This window comes from Herpailurus yagouaroundi, unplaced genomic scaffold (genome assembly GCF_014898765.1).
Source record: "Herpailurus yagouaroundi ecotype Mexico unplaced genomic scaffold, PumYag 355, whole genome shotgun sequence".
NCBI classification, from domain to species: Eukaryota; Metazoa; Chordata; class Mammalia; order Carnivora; family Felidae; genus Herpailurus; species Herpailurus yagouaroundi.
Genome location: NW_024412572.1, coordinates 8,320,900 through 8,342,414, shown reverse-complemented (window position 1 = coordinate 8,342,414; position 21,515 = coordinate 8,320,900). Strand labels below are relative to the sequence as shown.

Genomic DNA, 21,515 nt, shown 5'->3' with positions numbered 1-21,515 from the left:
AACAATAGCCAAACTATGGCAAGAGCCCAAGTGTCTACTGTCTGAATATGTGGTATGTGTACACACACACACACACACACACACACACACGTATATATGTATGTACACACACATATATGTATATATGTAATGGAATATCACTCAGCCATCAAAAAGAATGAAAGCTTGCCATTTACAACAACGTGGATGGAGCTAGAGTGTATTATGCTAAGCGAAATACGTCAGTCAGAGAAAGACAAATACCATATGATTTCACTCATACGTGGAATTTAGGAAACAAAACAAATGAGCATATGGGAAAGGGAAAAAAAAGAGAAAAAGGGAAGCAAACCATAAGAGACTCAAAGACAGAAATGCTGAAGTGTTGGAGGGAAGTGGGTGGGGGGATGGGCTATATGGGCAATGATCATTAAGGAGGGCACTTGTGATGAGCACTGGGTGTTACATGTAAGTGATGAATCACTAAATTCTATTCCTGAAACCAATATTACACTATATGTTAGCTAACAAGAATTTAAATAAAAATTTGGGAAAAAAACACCAAAAAGCAAAAACCAAACCAAAGCACACACAAAGAAACAAAAAATTTTATATTAATTACATGTTGCCATGATAATGTTTTTGATACACTGGGTTAAATAAATTATATTAGATTATTTTCACCTGTTTTTTTCTACTTTTTAACATGGCTACTAGAAAAAATTTTAAAATGTTTATGTGGCTCACATATTTCTATTCAACAGCCCTGCTGTAGAGCTACCTGCCCATGCCTAAGATATAATAGCTGAGCAGAAATAGAGTTTAGTATTCCTGGGTAGAACCTTATCACTAGTCTGGCACAGTGGTTAGCAGTATGGGACCTGGGTGTGGGTTCTCACTTGGCCATATGTAAGCCAGGTGACCGTCTGCATCTCTCAGCCTCAGTATCCTCATCTGAAAATGGGTTGAACGATAGTGCCAAGTTACTAGTAGTGTGCCTTTTGGGAACAGAAAGTCTTCTCTCTGTGTCTCTGTTGTATCTTGAACAGTAGCTATAGAGGGAGGAACTCTTCCCAGAGATCAAATGGCTGGAATATAGGAGGTTAAGCAGACAGCAGGTTGAGGTGAGTCTCAAAGCTTGGAAAAGAGCCCTGAGGTTTAGGGGGACCACTGTCCTGTTCCTCTCCTTTTTCAAAAGCACAGGTTACACTATGGGTCACTGAGTAAAAAAATGTTCCCAGTCTCCTGGATAATCTTTCACTAGACAGAGTCCATATAAAGATGTAATTTCTCTCCCAATCCTTTGGATCATGTTCATTCATTCATTCATGCATTCATTTGTTCATTTATGATTTATTCACTTGCATGTCATGAGAATGATATTTTGGAAATATTTTCAAATGGATTTTTACATCCCTTTACTCTTATTGTGTAGAAGCTTTGGAACTGTCAGGAACACGAATGCTTTCTCAGCTTTGGCTGTCAAATTAGATATTTTGTTTGAGTTTGTGTAAGCCTATTGTCTTACTAAGGCAAGACAATTCATTCATTCATTCGTTCACTCATCAGATATTAATTCAGTTCCTATTATGTATATGCCACTTCTTCAGATACTGAAGATAAAGCAGTAAAATTCAAGCATCACTGAGAGAAAAAGGGTTTTTTAAATATTTTTTTAGAACTGTCTTTTTCATGTACCAGCTAGGCCTGGTAGACTTGACCCTAGATTTTTTTTTTTTTTTTTTTTTTTTAATGTAAAGGAGGTCTTGGATTGAGAGAAAGAGGAAGGGGAGAAAGGCCTGCATTTTCCAGTTCTAGCAAATTATGGGAGAAAGAAGGTATCAGAAATAGGGTGAAAATAAGACATTAGAGTCCTCACTTAATTCTCAGCCCAGGAGCCAAGTCTCAAGAGGTTGCAGAGGGTTGCTTTAGAAATACCCAAATAATCATGGGGAAGCCCGGAGACACTGAGGCTAGTGGTGGCCTCCATTGGGTATAGTATGGGGGGCTGTCTGCAGCCCCCTGGGACAACATCAGTCTTTGACTCAGAGTTCTATTCAGGCTGGTAAAAATACAGCAGTGGGAGGCGGGTAGGTAGGTGAGCCTGCCATAGTGCTCTGGGTTTCCCGTAGCTTGTTTACGGAGTGTGAAGGACCTGGAAGTGTCCATGCACTCAGATGAGGTGTGGAGGTGGCTGAAGTCAGTGGACTGACAGACCTTGGAGGTCAGAGAGCAGAGGTAGAGATTTCAAGATCAAATGAAAATATGGGGGGACCCATGGACTCCAGAGGTAGATGTCTAAACTAGATGGATTGTTGCATCCCAGTAGGGGCCAGTTCAGAGAGAAGCCCAGACTAGCCATCATACAGGGGAGATAGGCAGAGGACTCAGAAGGATTCCAGGAGCAGCCCTCACCAAGGCCTGTTTACTTCCCAGGATCTTGAAGTTCCCTGCCCCCATGTATCCAGATTCCATCCTGGAGAAAAGGTGGCGAAATGGAAATATGAGAAACTGAACATTTCACCTTCAAGGACTATTTAAAGTATAACAGTGGGTTATATTTACCCAGCTGGACTAAAGTTTAGTGTTATTTATGCTCCTGCTACACAGTAGGTGAGGCTAGGGAAGCAAGATTAGATCAATTACAAAACATAAACAACAAATATTTTTGGCATGTAGAAGCTTTGTGGGAGAAAATTCACATCCCCACTCCACAAATCCATTCATTCTTCCATTCAACATACATGTATGGACAGCCTACTCTTGGAGCAGCACTTAGCTAGGCTCTCTGAGGCATGCAGGGGCTATTGAAAAAGATAGGCCTATGAACCAATAACTGGAGTGTAGTATGTTAAGTGCTGTGATAGAGGTATGAAGAAAGCACTATGAGAATGGAGAGAGGTGAGTAACTTCTCCTGGAGAGTTTGCAGAGAATGTGGTAGATGTAGTAACATTTGAGGTTCTTAACAAAAATCTGAATTCTCCGAATGAAAACATGTGGACACAGTGATTCAGGTAGAAGAAAGCCTACATGCAAAGGCCTTGATGTCTGAGAGGACAGGGAACATTCTGGTGACTGCAAGAAATTAACCATTCCATGTGGTGGGAACAAAGACTATGTGCAGAGGAGCACGGGAGGTGAGGCTGGAAAGGCAGATCTGGGGCTGAAGACCACAGATCCTGTGAAGCAGAACAGTGTAGTTATCCTACGTGCATTCCATAGTCCTTACAGTTCATTTCTCACTGTGTTCCACAAACATGAAGTAGGCAAGAACAATAGCAAGTGTCCATATTACATTTATTTTAATTGGACTTTATCTTATAAGGGAGACACATTGGGTTTCACAACCTCCTAGAGATGGTGCTGCCAAAAAGACTGGCAAAGAAAATTCAACAAATATCAACCCTTGAATTATATGCTGGATCTGATTTAAAGGACTTTTCTTCGTAGCTGCACAGAAGAGAGCATTTACTCCGTAGAAGAAAACCCTCACTGTACTGCCCCACCCGGTAGGTATTACCTTGGGCTACCCAAAAGCATAGGGAGAGAGCTGGTGGGCAGTAGGAAAGAAGATGAACATGCATCTCACTCACCTGAACTTTGATTTGGAAATCCGATGGCTGAAAGAGAAAAAGCAGATGTTACAAAATGACACATATGCATATTCTTCCATTTAAATTTTTTTCAACGTTTTTAAATTTATTTTTGGGACAGAGAGAGACAGAGCATGAACGGGGGAGGGGCAGAGAGAGAGGGAGACACAGAATCGGAAACAGGCTCCAGGCTCCGAGCCATCAGCCCAGAGCCTGACGCTGGGCTCGAACTCACGGACTGCGAGATCGTGACCTGGCTGAAGTCGGACGCTTAACCGACTGCGCCACCCACGCACCCCATCTTCCATTTAAAAGATATTCAGCAATTCTAGAGAAGTTTGATGTCCCTGCATGACTATAAATGGGCACTGGATGGATGTGTGGAGTGAAGTAGAACAACTCTGAAGAGTCAAAACCCTATTTGTCAACATCTCCTGGCACGTTTGTGTGTATGAATGTGAAAACAAATGACTGACAACTCTACAAATCCAGTATTTTCTAAGTGGAAGCAACACTCTCTGGAGAGTCTCTGGAGGCGCCATGTGGCAAACAGCATCTGCTCAGCAGGTCCCATGAAGTTAGGTTAGGCTGTGTGTATGGAATGCTGCACCTTGATGAGAGCCATGGAGGACAGGAAGGTCTCTCTGCAGATGTGGAAGTCTCACCAGTTGGAAACCAGAGGCAGGACCACGTCATCACAGACCCCACTGCTGTCTGAACAGGATCCCAGCCAATGCTGGGGTATGAAGTGAAGATAAGCAATAGAAGCCAGCTGGGAACTGAAAGGCCATTACAATCCTGGCCTGAGGGCTGCAGCTGGGCCTAAAGGAACAGCCACAGGTCCTGTCAGAAGCTCAGGAAACTGACAGCTATGTGCAGCCTTAAAGACATGGGGAACTTTCGGGTGAAAGCATAGGGCAGGCGTGACTCAAAGGGTCATTGAATGGGGAAGGAGGAATCTTCCAGGAGGCCCTGAGGCTACCAAGTTCATATAGGAGCGTCCACAGGAGACTAGGAGGAGGAAGGCTGGGAGAAGGGAGGAAGGAGAGAGGGGAGAAGGAGGGAAGAAGGGGCGGGGGCAGGGAATGTAAGCATTTGAGACAAAACAATTGAAGGCAATGTATCAGAAAAGACTTTGGTGTTAAGGGAGTAAGGTGGTGAGATTGTAGGTGGAGCAACCATGCTCAGATGGATACCCTGATGGATGCAGAATGTAAGTTGGGGAGGAAGAAAGTGACAGAGACATTGGTAGGGAGACAAAGACAGATGCAGAGAGAAAACATGAGCAGGGAGTTCAGGAGGCAACTGCTGCAAGCCTGTGTTGTCCTAGCTCAGCACAAAGCAAGCTGTGTCACATAGCAAGAAAACAACCCCTCTCATTATTTTTTATTAAAAAAAAAATTAACAGAAGATGTGACAGGTGGCAAAGCCATCGTGTGTGAGATAATTATATCTCTGGGGCACTGAGAATCCTAGCCAAGTGCCTTTACTGCTCTGAACCACTAGTTAATAACCTTTCCCCACCCCTAAGACTGCCTGTTAGGGCTGGAGTGTTTAATCACATGTTAACAAAGTGTGTGGGAAGGGGACCGGGAGCCAAGGACAGCATTTTTATATAGAGCCACAGTTTAATGGGAGAAATAAATGTTTTCCAGATGCTAATCGGGTGTTGGGGAATCTGGGGTCCTCTCTTCTCCAGCAGGCCATGCTGAGCTTGGGGACCTTCAGGGTCTTCTCTAGGCTTACTTTTGGAGTTGACTCTCCTTGCTGTTAGGCATAAGCCAAAGTGGATGACCGCGGGCTTTAGTCTTGTGACTCTGTCTACAGAACCTGGTCTGGCCCCAGGCCTTCTTTCAGAAATGTCTCAGTGATCCTCTCTAGGGTGTCCTTTAATGCAGACCACGTGCTCTTTCCTGTAAGGGTCTCTCTCAGTCCAAGTGGATCAGCAAAAGTGGGTTCTTAAAACCAAATATCATATCTCCCAGGTAAATGACTCTGGGGAGTGGGCATAGAGGGGGATCAGAGTTGAGGTGTTTGAAATGAGGTGCTAGTCCTAGTTCCAGCATGGTCATCAGCTATGGGTCCTTCTGTGGCATTCTGGAACATTCTGAAGAGGAGGAAATACAGTAGGACTTTCCTTTCCACTTAGTTTCAAGTCCTGATGTATAACCCTGGATACCACACTCAAAGCCTATTATTGTTGCTGCTCTTCTCAGGGGATTATGAATGTAATTTTAGGTTCACTGGGTCAGAAATGTTCATTACCTTTTAAGTATCATATTACTTAAGCAATGGGGAGGGTACTGCTCAAGTAGCAACATCTGGAGACAAAGGAAACTTCAGTGCTTGGAGAGCTGAGGTTAGAACTCTGTAAAGGCCAAGCGTCTGAATTTCTCCATACTCCCTCCTATAGGTGGGAGACAACTGTAGGACCACACTTCATGAAAACAGAGGGATCCCATTGCTCAGCAACTTCACCTTGTGGGAAGTAACCGCTGGCTCAGGGTTTGGAAGGCTGGTCTGTCCTACTGTGTGAGTAAGCAAGCACCAGAGCACCTGGGTGCCTTGTACCATGGCACCAGTCCACACCCTGGTCTGGCTGACATGTGGTAAATGCTGCTTTCTTCCACTGGTTTTTATTTTTTTTTATTTATTTATTTTTTTAATTTTTTTTTTTCAACGTTTATTTATTTTTGGGACAGAGAGACACAGAGCATGAACGGGGGAGGGGCAGAGAGAGAGGGAGGCACAGAATCGGAAACAGGCTCCAGGCTCTGAGCCGTCAGCCCAGAGCCTGATGCGGGGCTCGAACTCACGGACCGCGAGATCGTGACCTGGCTGAAGTCGGACGCTTAACCGACTGCGCCACCCAGGCGCCCCGTCTTCCACTGGTTTTTAAACCACTTCAGATTCCTCAGAACAGTAGAGGTCTTCCAAACCCCAATGGGGTACACACAACTTGCTTAGAAGTCTTCTTGGCTTTTTCTATCATTGTTATCCTAGTGAGGTACAATCCCTACCTTGTGTTTTAAATGGCTTCCTGAAGGAGAGCAGGGAGGTGGAGAAAGTAACTCATGCTCATGAGAACAATTCTACTGGTTTGGACTTGAAGTTCCTTCAACCCAGGATACTTTCTCTACCCAAGCCTCCAAGACAAACCTTCTAGGAAGCCATGATTTTCTTTGTTGATATTAAGTTTCAAAATTGAAGACAAATCCAAACTCCTTTTGTTTTGCTTAACTACTTACTTCTTGGGAACTATTTATATTTCAGACTTTCTCTCCTTCCTAGAGTAATGAGAACCATATATTTACTACTTGCTGTATGAAATAGTATTTCCCTAAATTGTCCCAATTTGCTTCTAACCTAAGTCAGATGGCACAGTGGTCGCCATCCAGGTTGACACACATCTGACTCAACCTCCTGGACTCCACAACTTCAACACCATTCACAGATATTATTTCTAGAAGGGTAATGGACCTTGTCATCACAGAACACTGCTCCAACTGGATGCTTAGCTCAGTCACTCCACATTCTGGACAGAGTCACCTTCTCTATTAATCCTCCTGCTCTTCCTCCAAACCCAATCTTTGCCCTCACTATGTCTTCCCTATCATTCACACCCTTGTAGGGTTCTCAGGTTAATGTCAGGCTTAACTTCCAGTTCTCAGGTTGGCCCCAGGGTCACATTGATGTTGCTCTTCACACAGTACCTGGGACTTCTACTTTGCCTGTCTTGCTAAACTGCCACCCTGGTTCACACCACTCTCTGTTTTTAGTGCTTCTGGGCCACATAGCCTGCCAAAAAATATGTTGAATTGTTCTGTGAGGCTGACTTCACATTTACGATATCAGGCTCCACTGTGGCTTCAGCAATGCTCAGCAATCTTTTAGTGACCTCTTGGTGACTCACTAGTTTGAAACCTCTGTACTGTTCTTCAGGTTCCTAAGACACCTAACCCCCACTTTCTGTGATGAAATGACAGATAATTTTGTATGACTCTTATCATTCACTCTGCATTGGAGCCTATTTTGGATTTTATATTTGTTATAGAACTGTAGAATTTGAGAGCTTGGAAGGGATCCTTAGATATCACCTGGATCTATGGCTTGCAATTTATCAAGTTGTAGAATGTTTTATTCATATGAAATCTTACATGGAAGCTCAATATGTAAAAGAGGTGAAAGTGGTCCCCTTCTGCAGTAGCCCCTGCAGGTGGCTTCCAGGGGCCCTAGGCCTCTGCTAACAGCACTCTGAGCCAACAACCAGGACAACTCCTTTGTGTCCCAGAGGGAGAGACCAAGACTCAGAGGGGAGGTGCTTTGGTTGAGGTCACATGGCTAGTTGGTGGCTGATTGAGACTTGGCCTCAGGGCTGCTGATGCCAGGTTTCTTTTTCTATCTTCCAATTAGTCCCAGAGGTAAGGAACTCCTTCTTCCTTTGTAAATCTTGTGTCTCCAACTGCGCCTTTGAAGTCAACCTTCCCCTTTTAGGCAATGCCTTCCAATAATCACTCATTTCCATTCTGGCATCCTTAGACCCTCCCCTTTCACTGGCCTCTTCTTTGCCATAAAGATTGTCCCAGTGTTTACAAGCCCTTACTTGGCCACTGCTGCCTTCCTTTCTGCCATCTTATTTTCTTCTCTCCCTTTCATGGCCTCACTTCTGGAGCAAGTGCCTTACACTGGCTCATTCCCACTCCTCTCCTTCTCTAAGACTCCAACTCCCACAAACAAGTCTTATAGAGTATGGCTCCAGAACACACAAATAACCCAACCACTTTTTAATCTCCACATGTGACTCTAGCCTAGGCCACCATCACCTCACACCTCAGTAATTGCTACTGATGATGCTTTACTGTGTGCCTGCTTCCGTGTTGGCATTGCTTCTACCTATTCTTTTCCTCACATCCAAGTGATCCTTCAAGAATGCAAAACAAACCAAATCAGCCTCCCTACCCAGCTCCATGTTCTTGTGACTTCTCATATTCAATGACTTCTCACTGTCTTGTAACAGAGACAAAGATCATTAAGGGGTCTACCAGGCCATGCCCATCTCCAGCCTCAACTCCCTGTCTCTCCCCGCATGCTCTGCCCTGACCACACTGGCCTCTCAGTTCTTCCATCCAAAGGCCTTGAAACACACTGTTGCCTTTGACTGGAACATTCTTCCTTACTCTTCACTTCAATAATGTATTTTCACCCTTCACTTCTCAGCTTAAATTTAATTCTTCAAAAAAGTTGCCAGTCTAACCGGTTATTAGCCCTACAATATACTTTTCCTTCTTAACACTTACCCTGTTTACAATGACTTATTCACTTGTTTAATGTCACTTCCACACAGATTATAAACTCCAATGAGATGATATCAATCTTTCTACTGCTATGTATCACCATCACTTAGCACCAAGCTGGGCATACTTTGAATGTATAAGTAAACAGTTCTCTCTTGAAATTCTTTCTCCCATGGATTCCAGGCAAGTGCTGCTGTCTATTCCCTTAACATCTCTTCATTTGTTTCATTTACTTGTTCTTATTCTTCTGTGTGTCAGGTTCCCAAGGTTCGGCCCTTGGCCTTCTGACTCTATTCCTCTATGAACAACCCTTGTCCTATACCCTCATCAATAGCTCTTATACTGATAACCTCAAGTGTGTGCCTCCATCCCTGTTCACAGCTGCACCTTGCACCTCTATATCCTATTGCCTGCATAGTACCTGCAAGCCCCTCGGTTGGACCCCTGCTTCAAATTCTACTTCAACATCCTTACTGTCTTCAAACTTTGATGGCTCCTTCTTTTTAATCACCTCCATCTCCCCCCAAAAATATACTGTAGTTCCTTTTTCTCTGTGCCCCCACCCCCTCAGGAACCATCTTCATCAGGCCTTCTCACTGCCTATAAATTCTCATCCTGGTCTCATCCAACCACACAAGCCTTTTAACTCTTAGCTTTAAAAATGCTAGACCCTCACTGTCTCCTTCCCATAAGACCCAGTCTCAGTCTCCAGTCAGTTCTCACACTGTGTTTCCCACCAGGAATGTTGGTGGTCTTATCCCATGGTTGGCTAAGGCAGGGAGTGGGGTGGGGGTGAGTAGAGAGATGGTGGAAAGACCATAATTTATTAGGTATATATTATAGTTCTGGTACTGTGTCTAGGTATTTTATATGCACAGAGTAGATGCATCAATGTGGATATTCATAAGGATAATAGGAACCATTTCTACAGAGCTCTCCCAGCCTGCAGAATGTGTCCTCAAAGAAATGACAGATATACTAGAGGTGCCAGCTTCCCTCTCTGGGGGATAATCATATTCACCCTCCAACAGAGCCACCATACTCTCCTGAAATGTACTCTCAAGTGACTTCCTAGAGCTGGGAACTCCCCTGGTCCCTCCTGGTCTGCAACTTGGGCTATGCCTAAAAGCCGGAGTTGCAGGGTCCTCCATGTTATAAAGACCAGAGAAATGCCTGACAGACTTAGAGGGTTTGCTGGGGCCCATTTGCAAAAACTTGAGTGCTTGCTTTGTATGGTTCCAAAAGGAGAAGAGGGAAAGGCTTGGACTGCTGTTTAAAAATGTAATTAGCCCCGTATTTTAACAACATTTTGACAATAATTGCTTCCCAATGATGCCGAGAAATCTGCAGTACAGACTCCCTGGTGCCACTGTCAGAGTGAGTGATACTGAAGGCCCTGTGTACCCTGGAAATAGAAGTTGCAAGAGCTGGTCTGTTCTTAAGCCTTGTTTTCCCTTCTTCTTTGGCTTGGAGATCATTCTCAAGGCTGGCATGGCTTCTGTTTAGACTTATCTATGGAGAATCTTTTTAAAAGGGTTGGGGTTTGCTCACACCATTGAATCATTTCAGGAATGAAGGGTGAAATAAGATACTGTTTCACTGATGGAATGATTTTGAAACTAATTTTATTTGGGACTGGTCCTACTCAGAGCCTTCTGCATGCAGTGCTTTTCAGGGACCAAGGTGAGTTTACAGTTCTTATACCACAAAGTCAACAAGAAGAGTAAGTTCCACTTCCCAAAGCAGATCCTGAATGTTCCATGAGGCCTCATTCCCAAGGTCAATGTGAATCCCTGACAGAATATAACTTTAATCTTTGGACTCTGCTGAGATGCTGGTAACAGAACCAGCAGTTTGCTTATTTTTAGCAGTTAAACTATTTTTTCCCTTCGTCCTTTGGTGGAGGAACATTTCCCAGGGACTACTGGTTTCCATTTTTAAGATAAAACTAAGATGGGTGATTGTGATAATTCATGTGTGAACTGTTCCTCTAATGCACCTGGCCCAGTCCTGGGTGAGTCACTCACCAAAGCCTAGGCCCTGGGGTCTGACCCAGGGAAAGGGAAGTCATAGGTATCTAGGCTGGAGCTGCTTTTGGAGGAGGTGACTGGCCACGTTCCAGGCTAAACACTGACAAATTCTGCAATAACTCAAGGTTGCACTTCAGGAATCTCTATTTCCCTTTACTAGGTGGGTAACTAGAGTTGCAGATAAGGACCAACATGTTTATTAGCTCCCAGGTTATTTTCTTACCTGTATCTTCTTATTCCAGGTCACATTTACCAGCAGGACCCAGGGACCCTCACATAGGTGTCTCATGTGACAGGGGGTGAGAGAGGCTGGGAAGAAACAGACTTTGGAGCCACCTCTAACCCCCCACCACCCCATATTTCACTGATGTAATGCACAGGGGCTTGAAATCCATGAGTCAGACCCTTACAGGAGTGCAGAATTGGAGACTGGCTTTAATGTTAAGACTCTTCCCCCTGCCTAGGAGCCATACTCAACCCAGGGCAGTCTTTTCTCACACAAGTCACCACCTGATATTTATGTTTCTCTGACCTATGCCTCAACCACAATGGGCCAAGCCATTGTGATTTCAGGACACAGCATCCCTTCCCGCACACCTGGAAAAGCCCCAGTCCCTGGGCTCGCCGTGCCTACTCACGCCAGCCTGGCCCCGCAGTTCTCTCCCTCGATGTCACCTCCAGCCACGTTTTCGGTGTTGACAGACTCGGTCTCACTTGTGGGCATGCTCACTATAAGAGTCAAAGGGATGCAAGGCATTGAGGGTGGGAAGGAAAGGGGAGAGAAGAGCATTAGTTTGCACAACACCCTATTTCAAGACTGTGTGCTTCTTGGGAGGATGAAAGCCTGAGCAGCATCTAATAGTGGGTACAGTGGTGCTGCTGTGAACAGTGCCATGGCCAAGTTTGGGGGTTTCCTTGACCAACATGCCTGATGCTTGTCTAGGGTAAGTTTTGCTGCCAAGGACACTCAAACTCATAGGATTTGGGAGGAAATATGGTGATAAGATCATTTGCTTCTTGAAAACAGTGACCACTGAATCCTTTTCTACCTTTTCCTACAATAGAAAAGTTTTCTATTTGCATCCACTACTAGCCATAAAAAGAAGAGCTTTCATGAAAATATTTTATTTTGCTTTTTTCCCCACCCATCAATTCTAAGGGGCTTCATCCCCAAATTTAGGGTCCAGCTTATTTGTAGAAAGGGTGTTTTTGTTGCCTCATGAACTACTATATGGATGTGGAAGAGTGCTCCCTGTCTTGTAGTGCATACTGGGTGTATCTAGGACCATACCTGAAATAGGGAGCTTGAAATAAATGGCTATTACCAGAATCATGTACTAAGATTCAAACTAGCACTACAGATACCAAGAATGAGGATCACAACTGTGGAATCCACCAATTAAATTTAAATGTGACTTGAAGATAGACTAAAGATAGGTTGGGATATTATTTCCCCTTCCAGTAAATCTGACGTTCCCATCCCAACAGGCTGACTTTGGATATAAACCATCTAATTCCACTGGTGCCAACCTGTCCAGTCAATCTACACTCTCTTCCCAAGGCAGCAGTGGGCTAGATTTCCAGAGCAGCAGGAGTCATCTAGCTTGCAACCCAGTGTGGTGGCTTAGAGAAGCCATTTATTATTATTCTTTATTCCAAATAAAAGTTTTACTCAAGAGAATTCTTCTTCTCCACCGTTTCTTACCCTTTTAATATGACACAACAAGTTTTATTTTTGGTAACCCTTGTTCTTCAGAGGGGTCATTATAGCATTGGTCCTGGTTCCATTCTTCTTGCAGAACAGAACTCCTCATGTGGTGAGAAAATCACTAACCCTCAGCAGCCACAGAATTTTCAGTTAATGAGGGTATGGTATCAGGTGATGTGGCACCATGTGACAAATCGCCATGGGGCCACCACAGCCCAGGAAAAGCTTCTACTGGTTATATGGATAATGTTGTTGGATGGAAAATTTCCAAGGTTCTTTTATTTTGGATGAAGACAAGATGGGTGGGTGAGAAGACACTCCTTTCAGGAACATGCAAGATACAAATAGGAACCCATGACTTACCATATGTTTGACCTCTCCACCCTAGGATTCACTTTTAATACAGTTGGGTAAAAAGAAATCTGGATGCCATTTCAAAGAAGGTTGTCATTGGATGAGACTTTAGATATTACCCAGCTATAACTTGTTCCCTTCACTTTACAAAACAGGGAAGGGAAGATTCTCACATTCACACAGTGGGTTTGGAGTAGGACTTGGTTGGAAGCACAAGTATCATGACCCCCTTCGCCATGCTCATCTCAATTGTCCCTTATTGACCAACTCCTCACTCTACACCGTAAGACAGGGCTCTTATAGCCAAATAAGGCTCTGGAAGCATCCAAGGAGCGTGGTGAATAGCCAAATGATGGTGTTCAATTTTATAGCATTTAGACTCCCTTTGTAGGCTGATGTCTGAGGGAGCTGGTATGTGAGGCCAGACCTTAGGGATGGTTTTAGCACTGTGAGCAAGGAAGACAGCACTTTCAGAGCTTGTCAGGTTCCTTGTTACATCCATACATACATTCATACAATTGAAGAGCCTTCATACAATTGAAGAGCCTTCACTCTTTCACTTCATCTATCTCTGGCCCTCTCTGACCTAAGGTTACTTTAATTCTTCAGGCATCATTCTTTAAAGTTATAGAGCTCTGACTTTGAGACACTTTGCTCCCAGAGAGCCCCTTTTGTGCTACTGGAGTAGTATGATGGGGATGGTGCTAGGCTTGGAAAGACAACCAAATTAGAAGTGGGTATGCCTGGGCTTTAAGGAGGAACCATATCATCTTCTAAATCAAGGAACTGCCTGTATCATTATCAAGTTGGCATTTACAGTGACCTTAATCTTGGGTGGTACTATACAAAGGAAGGGTTCCATAAAAGAATAGCTGCTGCAATCAGCTTTGCTGTTTGTTTTGTCATGTATAAAGTCATGTTTGCTGACTTTATACATATTAAGAGATGATAAGGCACTCACTGGCTTTGAGTGGGGAAGGTTACCATACCCTTACACACACACACACACACACACACACACACACACACAGACACACACATACAGGACCACTGTATCACAAGCCATCAATAAAAATACCCTCCCCTCCAGTCTGGTATGTACCAATGCATATTTACACACATAGAACACAGGGGAACATTACCATGGGTTTCTGTGGAGTGACTAAACCAAGCAAACTTCCCTTTCTTCTGATCAAGCAAGCCCGCTGGAGTGCTTCCTTTCACAGACAAGATGGAGTCAAGACCAGGAACAAGACATCAACAGAGAGCATGCAGTCAGCCACGGGCAAAAGAAAGAAACAAGGAACTCAGCTTTCACATAGAACATCCATTTTAATCCCTGAACATAAACTAAGAAAATTGTAAAAAGCCATAAATCAAAAACACACAAGAAAACATAACAAAATAGAACCAAAACCCCAAATTACATGAATTAATGACACAAAACAAAAGATGGACCCTGACGAGAAGGAATTACTCCAGAAGAAGCTTCAGTCTACACTGGTCTATCTAGTTAGTGGCTTTGAGGGAAGAGTTTCCTAGGAGATACTGTCACCCATCCCTGCTGCCTCCCTAGGGAGGTGCCTCTTTTACAGGCTCCACTGGGGTAACTGCTAAAATCAAACTACAGCATTGGTGTGCCCTATCACTCTTACCCAATAGCCAGGTGACTTGACCTCTTCCCCACCTGTAGTGGATCTACCCCTCTCTTACTACTTACACCCAGATCATGTCAATTGCAGATGGAAAACAATCCATGGATCTATTTGTTCCTTTGTCCAATTCAACTACTCAGTCCCATTCAATAAAGATCCACCAAGTGCTTCAGGCCTGATCATATTCAACACATACATATCTGCTTTCAATCAGTTTAAACAGGCAAAGAAGTTGCTCAGTTGCTTGTCAATGGGTGGTCTTTGGAGGAGTTTGGTGTATAAGGGAGAAGAGTTGTGTAAGCTTCTTTTGGCTCTGGGCTCTGGTTGAAGAAGAAGGTACTAAGGAGATTGTAAAAACACTCATTGCCACAAATGGAAGAGGGGGAGTTCTGTATTCTGCAACAGACTTTGAGTTCTGGATGTCAAATGCTTTATCTAATTCCAGAGAAAGAGAATTTTCCCATTCTGACAAAATTAGTGTTGACTGCACCTCTGCCAGGCCTCTATGGAGATTGCTGGGGACCAGTGGTGAGTGAGGCTTAGTCACAACTTATTAATGAGGTGGAAAATCTGTTACCACTCAGGAGAGAAAGCATGTGCCCTGATGAGGAATGGGTAGGTAGTCCCATCAGTTCCAGGAAAGGGCATGAAGAGGACGGTCAATCCAAGTTTTTAGGTGCTTCTTTATTTTATCCACTTCCCCTGGAACTTGGATCACATTCAATGGCTATCCTTGAATGTTGCTTGTTAGTGAGAATTCTGAAGACTGGTTCATGATGGAAAAGTGTCAGGCTTATTTTTAACCTAGGTAAAGGGCCATGTCCCAAACACACATCTTTAAAACACAAAGCTTAGAATAAGCAGACACTTTACAACAGTAGCATTTTTTTCTCACTTCTCAAAAATCCTATGTAAGAAAAGCCCTGAAGGTTAGGAGCTGAAATGAATGACTTGGTTCCAATTGCTTTCTAGCAGAAGATATGTCTCAATTTATAATGATAATATTCACTGAAGTAAGCATCTTATAATGAGTGGTCTTTTGTTTGGAGGTGTAAAGGGGTCAACATAATCTGCCAGTCACCAAGTTTGTTCACACAGTTGTCTTGGGAAACGAGACACTTGGTCAGTGAAGGAAAGCCCAGAACATTGGGACCTGTTATACAGAAGCATTATTCAGCTTCTGGCTTTGGTATCAGTACTGTCCCATATTGTTTAATTTCAGAAATAACTGCATGATAACTTTTAAAACAATAGAGCTTGATAAATACATGGTCACTCAGTGTATAACTGAATTTGACCAGGGCTGGTATCTCATATGGGCAAAGTTGGCAGCCACCTGTTTGGCAAGTTATATGAAGAGCATCTAAATCCTCTCCCTTAAGAGTGTTCAGTAGTGTCTGCTAGGTCTGCTCTGTTGGGTAAAGTCATATATCTGAAGGTTCCTTGCTGAAATGAAAATATCTCACTTGGAAGGAGCAATACATTAACATATTAATATTAGCACCTATTTGTGACAGTTTATCCTGTAAATACCTAAGAGAATAAGATGGGTGAAAATGCAGTTTGTGTTTCTATTTCTAAGGGCTTAGACAGCAGGATCACAGTTGATTCTTTAAGGGATTTGTTGCCCTAGAGAGAGAGAGAGAGAGAGAGACTTGGATTCCTTCTTGAAATCTGAGTGCCCAAACTGTTGAAAGTTGAGAATTATAATTGTTAGATATTTATTCTATGGATGAGCTGGGGACTCTGACTCTTCTTTGGCCATTCAGACAGTGAATTGGTGGGAAACTAAGGCAGAAAGATGGCAAAGAACCCTGGTGCCTGAGGGCACCTCTCCTCTAAAGGCAACCCTCTTGATGCCTTGTGAAGTGAAGCTTGATGTCTGCTCATCTGCAGACAATGTCATAACAACATACCCTTTGTGGAATAAAATGTACTTTTTGAATGGATTTAGTAAGGAGAATACTGAGAAAGAATGTGGGAGAGGAAGCTAGTTTTATAAGTTTCTAATTTCATCGTTAGCATGTACTATGGATCAAATCTGGGTTTCTGGACTATCCTGTCCCTTGACTTCTGTTGAGAAGATTCCCAAAGAAATGAGATTTTCCTGGAAGAGTAATTAACAACTGCCATTGCAGGTGGTGGATAACATAATTACACATTTAGTAATATCACAACTACTACAATGAGTTGTGTAGACTCCACCTCACCAACAACTGATTGCATCTTGAATTAATGTCTTCTCTCCCCCAAACATTTTCTTTTGGTGGCAACTCTTGTTTGAACAGTGCTTGGTAGATTTTTTTTTAATTTGAGACAGAGAGGCAGAAGGAGAGAGAGAATCTTAAGCAGGCTCCATGCATGATATCCACGTGGAGCCCAATGTGGGGCTTGATCCCACTACCCTGAGATCATGACTTGAGCTGAAATAAAGGGTTGAATACCTAACCAACTGAGCCACCCAGATGTCCCTGGTAGATGATTTCTATGTTTCAAGGGAGGTTCACAGTTCTTGTTTCACAGTAACCAATGTTTCTCCCAACCTACTTGGAGAAAAGCTGTGTGGATACTGGGGGGATTATAATAAGCCATTTTCTACATGGGATCATCTGAATCTGGTAATCATGCTGGGAAAGTAGCACTAGATCTAAGCCATGGTGAAGATCGACAGTTCCTGGTACATTTGGGTTTGCAAACCCTCTGAAGGTTTACTAAAATTTAAGAATCTCCCATTAAACACAAGATAGTGCTTTGAAAGCATGGCTGCACAGATCAGCTGGCCAGGCTTTCCAAAACTATGGTCAACAGAGAAGCTCTCTGTAAGACTAATGTCTCCAGTCAGTTCCTTATACTACTTAAAAAAAATGACCAAGTGGTAAATCTACTCCAGGTTGTTCCAGTGTGTTAGCATTCATGTCTTCTGTAAGAAAAAAAAAATTAGATCTAATTTAGCTATCATGATGCATTAAGTGTGTTCAAAGATGGCTATACTCATCCACACAAATAAAAAATGACTCTAGAAGGGGCTCTGACCAAAGTTTGAGTGTAAGAGCAACATTGGTTTTGATAAAGAAAAAGAAAGTCACTACGGTTACTTAGCAATTAATCCACAAAGGGAACCGTAAGCAAAATCTTCTTAGGCATCTCTTCCTTTACTGTTTTTTTCCTCCTCCCTTTTTCCCCTCCTTCCTTCCTATCCCAAGGCTAGGGGGAGATATGTGGAGAACCATCCACACATAAAATATCTGGCCTTGCTTCTTGAGGCTGTCTGTCTCAGATATTTTTATGCATCACAATAGACTGAGTGACATTAGAGCAAAGATCCATGTGAGGAAATGAAAAATGGACCCAGGAGAGATGAAGAAATCTGCCTAGTTCTAAAATCTTTGGTCACCCACTGTCCCAGGGATAGGGTTTTGCAATGTTCGGTTGTGACTTTCAGTAGGAACGGCTGGCCTCTCTTGAGATCTGCCCAGAGAAATGCCTGGTTTTCAGTTTGGAATTTAGCTACTCATCTCATTACCCGAGGTCAGAGAACTCATGAACTTTTGTCATTTATCTCCTTTTGTTGGGAGAGGGTTGGTGTTTCAGGGCCAGACATCCCAGGCAGTGGCAGAGGTGTCAGAAGCTCACAGAGCTGAAGGCATTTCTCACCCAACCTGAACTTCTCCAGTGCTGTGCAGTGCTGTATGGTGCCAATGGGCTGAATTCTGGGTCTGCCAGACTGCCAGGATCTAGTTTCTCAGGCTTCCATGCACTCTTGTATGAACTGAACAATTTACTTTGCTATTTAATTGGCAGATGCCCATTTTATTGTCTTTTTTGCATATGAATGGTATAATTAGTATTCATTTTCTCAAACTACTAATCAGAATTATGGCTAACATGCAAAAAGATTCCTAATTTCCTACCCCACTGACTCTAATCTGGAATCTAAAACTCCCCGTAATCTGGCTCCATGCTATCTGTAATGGCTGTGAGTGCCCCTTAGAAATTCATATGAAGTCCTAGCCCCTGTAGCTCAGAGTGTAGTTGTATTGGCAGAAAGGGTCTTTCAAGAAGTAATTAAGTTAAAATGATACAATTATGGCAGGTTCAAACCAATATGACTGGTATGCTGATCAGAAGAAGAAATCTGGACACAGAGACATACAGAGAGAAGATAATGTGAAGACACAGGGAGAAGATGGCCATCCATAAGCTATGGAGAGAGACCTGGAGTAGGCCCTTCCCTCAGGGCCCTCAGAAGAAACCTACCCTGGTGACATCTTGATCTTGGATTTCTAGCTTCTAGAACTGTGAGACAGTAATGTTCTGTTGTTAAAGTCACCTTATCTGTGGTACTTTGTTAGGGCAGCCCTGTCTGACTAAAATGCTATTGATTCATCCTTATTTCCTGTTACTTCATGCAGAAATCCTCTGCCCAAGTTGGGCCTCCCTCTCATTGTCCCTTGAATGTACCATCTTCATTCTAACCTCTGGGCTTTTGAAGATATATCATAGATCATACCCTGTCCACCTCCTCTTCACATATTCCAGGGGTCAGGAAACAATAGCCCTTGGGCCAAATCCAGACTTTGGCTTGTTTTTTTAAAATTTTTAATATGAAATTTATTGTCAAATTGGTTTCCATACAACACCCAGTGCTCATCTCAACAGGTGCCCTCCTCAATGTCCATCACCCACTTCCCCCCCCCACCCCCATCAACCCTCAGTTTGTTCTCAGTATTTAAGAGTCTCTTATGGTTTGCCTCCTTCCCTCTCTGTAACTTTTTTTCCTCCTCCCCTCCCCCATGGTCTTCTGTTAAGTTTCTTAGGCTCCACATGAGAGTGAAGACATATGGTATCTGTCTTCCTCTGTATGACTTATTTCACTTAGCATAACATTCTCCAGTTCCATCCACGTTGTTACAAAAGGCCATATTTCATTCTTTCTCATTGCCAAGTAGTATTCCATTGTATATATAAACCACAACTTCTTTACCCATTCATCAGTTGATGGACATTTGGGTTCTTTCCATAATTTGGCTATTGTTGAAAGTGCTGCTATAAACATTGGGGTACAAGTGCCCCTGTGCATCAGCACTCCTGTATCCCTCGGGTAAATTCCTAGCAGTGTCATTGCTGGGTCATAGGGTAGGTCTATTTTAATTTTTTGAAGAACCTCCATACTGTTTTCCAGAGTGGCTGCACCAGTTTGCATTCCCACCAACAGTGCAAGAGGGTTCTCATTTCTCCACATCCTCTCCAGCATCTATAGTCTTCTGATTTGTTCATTTTAGCCACTCTGACTGGTGTGAGGTGATATCTCAGTGTGGTTTTTATTTGTATTTCCCTGATGAGGAGTGACGTTGTAAATAAAGTTTTACTGGAACACAGCTATGTTTGTTTGCTTATGTATGTTCATGGTGGCTTTCACACTATAGCAGCAAAGCTGAGTGGTTGCATTACAGGCTCTGTGTGGCCTGCAAAGCCTAAAATAATTACTAACTGGCCCTTTAGAGAAAAAAAATGTGCTGACTCCTCAACTAGTCAAATTTCATCCATTACTGGAGGCCCAGTTCTCATTTGTGGAGCTTTTCAGGACCACCTACTGTCACTGAGTCCCCTATTCTGAGTTCCTGGAACATTTGGATCCATGAGAATTTAAAATCAAAATGTAAATTCAAGTTCTATTTTCACCCTCTTGTAGCCATGAAACTCTGGTGAATTATTTAACCTTTCTGAGGTTCCCTTATATGTAAAAAGAGGTTAATAATACTATTTATTTCATGAAGCTCTAGTAAGGATTAAGTAAAATAATATTTATAAAAACCTTACAAAATGGTAAGTACTGTAAGTATTTGCTAATATTACCAACTAATTTTAATCTGTTTTTCTTCTAGTTTGCTGTACAAGTATTAGATTTATCTCCCTAACTAAGTTATACTTTCCTCAAGGCCAGAGTCTTTATATTAGAATTCTCTGGACTCCCTTTCAGATCCTAGTGGTATTAAATATGGAACTATAATAACACTTTCTATCTTCACAGAGTTTTAAGGGCACTCCTAATATGCTGGACATCTTGAGGATTTGTCCTTCAGATACACCCTCCATCCCTTTCTGCTATGCCCTGTAGTCCAGAAGGCTGATCTTTGTAAAAAAAAAAACCAACAACCTCTCCTATACTAGGGCTTTGTGCTGGGTCAACCAATAGGGAGTGACAGCAGGATGTCTATGAAGCCTGAGGAAAGTGAGGCTGGGGTATTCATTTCCCTGGTGGCATGTTCAGGGTGGTACAGAGTGGCTGCATTCTATTGCTGAAGGCCACAGGTCTGGTCACATGACCCTCTCCTCATGACCTCCCTCTCTGACTTATGGAAACTGCTCTCTCACTTTGTCCATCAGGTTCTTCCAGCAGGTCTATAGGTGCTATCTCTAGGATACTGTGCTATCCCTTGTTGACTTCCTTAAACCTTCCTGCTTTTTTTTTTTTTTTTAACCTCTCCTTATATCGCCCACTTAATGAGTATGTCTGTTTTCTGTCAGGAGCCTGACCAGTGTAGCCCTCTGGTCCAGGATAGATAGTAGTATCCCATGGTTAAGTGAAAGGATAGTCTCCATAGGTTGAACTTACTTGTCCAAGGTGAAAGGTAGTAAATGGTAGAGCATGACTGGCATTGTGTCCAGGGCTTTCCTGGGTACATCAGACAACCTCCAGAATAACTGCTCAAATACATGAGAACTAATTGATAAGAACTAGTGATGCAGGGTATTACAGTGGGCATGGCTTTTGTCCCACAGCATTCTGGTTGTGGTTACTGCCCCAGGATACTCTCTTGGAAGAAATTATGTTATGTTATGTTTCATTTCATTTCATTTCATTTCATTTCATTTCATTTCATTTCATTTCATTTCATTT

The 21,515-nt window shown here is 43.0% G+C and overlaps 1 protein-coding gene across 23 annotated transcripts in view; it reads right to left on the bottom strand.

Annotated features, from left to right (window-relative positions):
* The window catches only part of CACNA1C (calcium voltage-gated channel subunit alpha1 C), a 761,926-nt gene that overhangs the window by 144,764 nt on the left and 595,647 nt on the right, over positions 1–21,515 (bottom strand). For 15 of the 23 annotated variants that reach the window (XM_040463040.1, XM_040463034.1, XM_040463029.1 and 12 more), the window contains exons 10-11: positions 11,536–11,626; positions 3,574–3,600 (exon numbers count right to left, since the gene is read on the bottom strand). In XM_040463040.1, coding sequence (XP_040318974.1) covers positions 3,574–3,600; positions 11,536–11,626 — 118 coding nt within the window. Of the gene's footprint in view, positions 1–3,573; positions 3,601–11,535; positions 11,627–14,101; positions 14,177–21,515 lie in introns of all 23 variants that reach the window. The other 8 variants (XM_040463016.1, XM_040463017.1, XM_040463019.1 and 5 more) reach the window with 1 other exon arrangement.